Source organism: Phoenix dactylifera, chromosome 5 (genome assembly GCF_051530095.1).
Source record: "Phoenix dactylifera cultivar Ajwa chromosome 5, Ajwa_hap1_PhDact_Kaust_v1.1, whole genome shotgun sequence".
Lineage (NCBI taxonomy): Eukaryota > Viridiplantae > Streptophyta > Magnoliopsida > Arecales > Arecaceae > Phoenix > Phoenix dactylifera.
This window is the reverse complement of record NC_143194.1, coordinates 7,410,610-7,416,910: the sequence shown is the minus strand read 5'-3', so window position 1 is coordinate 7,416,910 and position 6,301 is coordinate 7,410,610. Positions and strand designations below refer to the sequence as shown.

General features: G+C 42.0%; 1 protein-coding gene across 1 annotated transcript; it reads right to left on the bottom strand.

Annotated features, from left to right (window-relative positions):
* On the bottom strand, positions 1-1,434 carry LOC103699379 (UPF0481 protein At3g47200-like). Its single transcript, XM_008781402.5, has one exon. The coding sequence runs from the start codon at positions 1,432-1,434 to the stop codon at positions 1-3; it is 1,434 nt and encodes a 477-aa protein (XP_008779624.4).
* Between the last annotated feature and the right edge of the window lie 4,867 nt (positions 1,435-6,301).

Here is a 6,301-nt window from a genome sequence, read left to right as displayed (position 1 = left end):
TCACCTTTTGTAGTAATCTAAAATAGCGTAGACTGATTGGAGAATAGTGAGTCCAAGGAGTACGACAGCTGCTACTAATGAAATGATCGTCCATGGATTGCTGAAATAGTCGTGCACAAGTTTGGCGCGCCACCTAGGCCATCTCGACTCGCAGTAAGTGTTCAAGCCCTCGCACACATCCGCAAGGTAGCTTCGTCCGGGAGAGAAAACAGCATGTCTGCTTAATTTGTTGAAGAGAGATGCAATGTCCGCGTCATCTACAGTATACGGTTGAATAATCCCTTCCCGGTGGAGCAACTCCACATCTCTTGAGGTGTCGATGATGCCATCCATGAACACGGTATATTCAGTGACATCCATCCCGTGTCTCCAGCTACATTGCTCCAAAGCAATCAGGTTTGCAAAAAACGAGTTCGTGGTCCCATCAACACTAATGGCCGGGATTTTCAACACCCCCTGATCCTCACAGAACGTAATGTCTAGAAAGCTACTTGCTGACTTCACCTCGATTTTCACTCCAGCCTCTGCAAGTCTAGTAATGGGGCGCAGGGCCCCAGGGCTTCTCCCTGAAAGCGAAGAATTGCTACGGCACGGCAACACCTTGGAGAGACAAGCCCTAGTCCTGTCGATTATTAGGGATAAAGCAGAATAAGTAGTCCTTGATCCATTACTGTCGCTTGTTGTGCTGGACACGTCTGATCTTGGGAAGCCCCGGATCCATCGGTGGAACAAGTGGAGTAAATGATCCACATCGAAGCCTTCGGCCGGCAGCTCTGGATCTCGATCTTCCCGACACAGTGATCCAAATTGATAGAACCTATAGATGACAGCATTCAGAAGGCGGGAGCTATCCCACCCTGGCATCCCCAGTGTTTCGAGGAGGTGCTGGACAATGAAATACGGAAGTTGATTTTCTAGCAGCATCAGGTCTACAAAAATATTAAAATCGAACCACCAGTTACCGTGGACAAGCGAACTGAGCTCCTCCGCTTGCAGATCCTTGTTTAATATTTGAACGAGGAAACATCCATCAAGTAGCAGCATCTCCACAAACTGATCGCTACCCATATCGATCACTTCCGAGTAGCAATCCCGAGCCCGATTCTCCAAATCCTTTATCTTTGTTAGGCCCTCGTTGTTTCCCCCGTTTGGAACTTTGGAGAGGTAGTGGTGCAGTAGCCGCCACTTGAGTCCCTCCATGGCCTTCAAGTCCTCCTTGTCATGATGGTAAGGCCCGATGGAGACCAGTTTTGGCTCGTAGGCAAGCTCATTGCCACGCCGCAACGTCGGGGGGACTCTGAAAATGGTTGGCCCAGTAGGGGGTTTTCTGTGCAAGGACTCGCGCGCTCTATCTTGGACAGATTCCAACCATGCTGTATTGATGTTCAAGCGGACATGTTGGTTGGCTTCTCCCGATGGTCTTCTTCCATTCATTCTTCGTTTTTTTTTCCTCCCCACTAAGTGCCTGGAAACTCTTGATGGGACCTTGAATCCTTTAAGTAGGCGAACCATTTAGGTTGCGGATTAAAAAAATAAATTGTATGCATAGGTGGTCAGATCAGTCTGCACTAGATTTTGACATAATTTATTACGAAAATATGGCCGATGCATGTATTATCTTATTTTTAACAATTTTTATATAAATAAAAAATAAATGAATGTCAAAATTAAGTGCTTTATTTTTATTTAATCTTAATAAAATGTTAAAGTAAATCAATAATAAAAGGATGGGAAGATTGGCTAACTTTTAATTATTGTCAAGTGGCAACTTGATGTCAATCCCGTTATTGTACGAACAGTTGCAGTAGAAATATTAAAAATAATTTTTATTAAAAAATTATGAAAATGACAATTTGCACATAGGGGTGTAGATAGTCTACACTAGGCTTGGAATATTTTATCACTGGATGGTGAACTATGCATACGTTATTATATTTTTAATTAAAAATATATTTTATGTAAATAAATAATCCTTTAACATCCTTTAAAAATAAAAATATATATTAAAAGCAATTGGCACTGGGTGGCTGAGAGATCCTTTAAGTTGGCGTTCCATAAAGTTGCAACAATTTGTACATACATGTGAAGCTATCCTTTTACATTTTGAAAATCATTTGATTATGCATTGATCTTGCAACTCATAATTTCTCTTGGTTAAATTTTGGCATAAATTGTGAGTTGAAATGGAACTGTGAAAACTTATTTGTGTTTTTGTTTATTCTTTAGTTCCATAAGGGTGCATATAATGCTTATGGGGACACCGTAACAATGTCCTACCATATTTCTGAACAAGCATTTTACTGCTGCTGCTTGTATGCGACAGTCACCAAACGAAACATGCATTTGGAAGGAAATGAGTTAGATAGGTAGCAACATCATATTATTATACTTAGATTGAAATTATTGAACATATATTGGCCAGACATGGTATCACTTAGCTTTGGGCTGCTAAGTTGTATTGCAATATGTCAATGTGCCATAGTTGTTAATCAACTCTTCTTGTCCTCCCTCTTCCATCCATTTATTTTTTTTCTCTCTCCTCTCGCCACTCAAGTGCCCAACTCTTGAGGGGGCGCGAGGAGGGCAACCCTAGAATCCTTCAAGTAGGCAAATCCTTTAGGTTACGAATCCCAATTAGTCAACAAGATTATAGTCAATGAGTGACAACTAGAAAATATTAAAAAAAAACTTGTATGCATAAGTGGTTAGACCACTCTACACTAGATTCTAACATAATTTATTACTAAAATGTGGCCGATGCATGTATTATCTTATTTTTAATTAAAAATAATTTTTATATAAATAAAAAATGAATGAATATATAAAATTAAGTGCTTTATTTTTTATTTAAGTTTAATAAAATGTTAAAATGAATCAATAATAAAAGGATGGGAAGATCGGTTAAGTATTAATCATGAAGGAGTCAGAATATCCTGATGCAATACACCAGTAATGCCTTTGATGTATCATATGATTATGGCATTACTTGTTTTGCCACATTGCTCTTTCTTCCTTTGATTGGCTGCACCTGAAGTATCGGAGCATCTCTAATGTTTTCTATATTACACTATATTACCAAAGAAAAAAAAAAAAAAAAAAAAAGGAGATTAGAGTTCTTGGAAGAAGCCATGGACTACTGGAATAGATTAGAGTTCTTGGAAGTGCGCAAACTTAAGATGCCAATTTTAAGTTCTGATAGTAGAAATGGATGCTGAAGTTTTTGCTCTTCCACAGTATTATGTAACAAACAAAATTATGCATAACCATAACCTTATTTGGTTTTGGAGTAACAAAGTACATATTTGTCCAAGATCCCAACATCTCTAGTTTTCATTAAACATGACCAAGCCGTCTGAAATCGCACCGATATTTCAGGCAACCAGAATTCCATCTGATGTTGCCTTCAAAAGTCCCCCACCCCCATTGTATTTTTTGGTTTCCTCTCATCCTACTTAAAACCTGCACATGAAAACCATTTTCTAGCAGGATCATCACCTACCAGTGACAAACATAACCCAACAATCTGAGTCTATAGTGTGTCTAAAGACTGCTACACCCAACCTCATCATGTACACCATTGACGAATTTCCACTATGACCGAGGTCAATGTTTAACAATACATTCTATGCTGATAAAACGGTTCTTACATTTGTTTGTGGGAGTAGTTTCTATAGTTTTAAATGGCACTATTGTCTGTTTCTGATGACCGAGGTGCAGTACTCTTTGACTACCTCCGCAACCTTTGCCTCGGCGCGGATGGCCTCCTCCTTAATCGAGCAGCCAAAGAACGGGTACCCATCGAAAATAGAGGAGCACAGAGGATGCCGGAGCTAGAGACGGACTTTACTAGAGCACCACCCAGAAGTCTAAACACCCTAGTACCTAGGCCAAGGAGCACTAGAAGTAAGAAGTAGAGCCTGAATGTTGGGGCGCCCTTATATAGGGGTGCATACAGCCCCAATTGAAGCGCCAGTCCGGCTACCCGAGCAGATCGAGCCATGTGTTAGCCCGGGTTATGGCATGGGCGATCTGTCGGATCGCTGCATTAATAGCATCTCGGAGTCGCCTCATAATGATGACAACTTGGATTGGTCCGGATCCGGTGACGCTTCGAAAAGACCGATTGATGCCCTTAATGCCCCTAACAAAGGTCTAGCCCTCGATTGAGGTAACGACTCAAGTTCCATTGCTTGAACCGGTATGTAGTTTAGCCTCAAAAATAGAGGGCAAGTGATGAAAAAAATATTGGATACCTCAATATTGGGCCAGACTTACCACCTTGACCTCGGAATTAGCCGACCTTAGAGGACTTCAGTTCTGTCTGAGCGGCAGATCAGCCAAGGAGAATAATCAACAAATGGTGATAAGGACTGACAGTCCCAACGACTAACAACTCTGGCAATCCGTAGTCATGGCAGTACCATGACCTGCGCCCCACCAGTGTCGTGCATGTCCCACATTAAATGGCTCACACATTGTGGCTGTACTACCGACCATTATCTAACTATCATTGTACGCCACGTCATGTCAGATAACGACAAAATAGGCTCCTCTATATAAGGAGGCAGCCTGGAGAACCTCAGGTACGCAATTACAAGTGATATACGCATAGTATGCATGAAATATTACTCATAGAGTCACCCTCTACTAAAATCCTTTCTCCTCCATACTATTATCCCGTTATTCTGACTTAGGCATTGGAGAGTCTCCAACCGGAAACTCTTCGGCAAGCAAATTTTTTGCAGACCGCTAGCAAAGGAGACCAGCACCTGGTGTGTCAACCAGCCTACTCAGCTCGTTTGTAGCCGAGCTCAGGAAGTCCGAGCTATGCTCCCACCTCGGTTAGATTCGACGACAACACATCTCATCCTTTTATTATTTTTTAATATTTTATTAAAATTAAATAAAAATAAATAACTTAATTTTTAATATTTCTCCTTTTATTTTTATTTATATAAAAATTATTTTTCATTAAAAATAACATAATGCATGCATCAATCACATTCACGTTCTAGTAATAAATTATGTCAGAGCCTAGTATAGACTAATCTGACCACCAATGCTAAGGTTGCAAATGGGTTGAGTTGACCCGTGATTCGACCCGACCCGTTTAGACCCTATCTGACTTGTTTTTAAGAATCTGTGGGATCGGATCGGGCCCTCAAATTAGACCCATCTTTTTTTCGGGTTTGGGTCTGAGTTTACTAAATCTCGACTCGACCCGACCCGACCCGACTCATTGTTTTTTTTGAATCAATTTCGTATCATTTATCCGATGATCCAATCTAATCTGATCCAAACTCGGATTATTCATTTGGGACCTGCAAGCCATAAGAAATTATGTACTTTGAACAGCAACTGCAACACGTATAATCACTGATACATAAATATATCTATTTGCAAATAATTTATATTATTTAAAATAATGGAAAGGCCAAAGAAGATTCCTTCCAAAACGGTATGATTAAACAGCCCGCAAACATCACGAGATGCTTGTAACGGGACGGCAGCCAACGACTGCATTTGGGCTGCATAATAGAAAACAAGCAGACTGTCGTTACTCTACTGGAGACTATATTTGCAAACAATGCAGCAGTTGACCTTCTCTAACTTCACCCCACGGAATGCACATGGCACTGCAACAACCATTCAGGGAGAGATGCATGGATATCCGTGGGGGCTGACACCACCAACGTGCCGCACGTTTCGCGATGTCATCGTAGGAAACACGGTCTCTTTTTTTTTTTTTGGTAGAGCTCAGTCTCTTTGTGGGATGGGTTAGTTTAGGGAGACCTTGACCCTCTCGAGAACCGAGGCCAGCTGTCGAGTGATGTCACTTATCAGCGTCACTATGACACCGTCGGGCACATGGGTAGCAACTAGCTTACCTTGCTGAGTTGCTGTTCATCTGTTTAGGATGGAAATGGGGCATCACCCAACACAGGCCGACTAGAATACGGACTAGACCCAAAACCCAAATTTTTTAAATTGGATCTTGATAATGCTGTTGGGGGAAAACCCAAGTCGTGCCAGCCCAAAGGCGCTCGATCAGGGAGCGCCGACCAGAAAAGCGCTCGACCAGAAAGGCGCCCGACCTCACAACGCTCAAACTGGAGGCACCCCGCTGAGCAACTGGCTCGGCTCGGCACCCGTGCCGAGCCCATGCCTTAACCAAATATTCGACCCCAGCCTAATCCTTTAGAGAATCTGACAACTAGATACCCGACTCCACCGTACTCTGTTACCGTCATCAAGCCATTAAGGCACGTGACCACCGCAGGCCTTCGGCACGCCCTATCAT

What these genes read in the sequence shown, in the direction of transcription:
- LOC103699379 (XM_008781402.5), bottom strand. Translation starts at nt 1,434, where the DNA reads ATGAATGGAAGAAGACCATCGGGAGAAGCCAACCAACATGTCCGCTTG.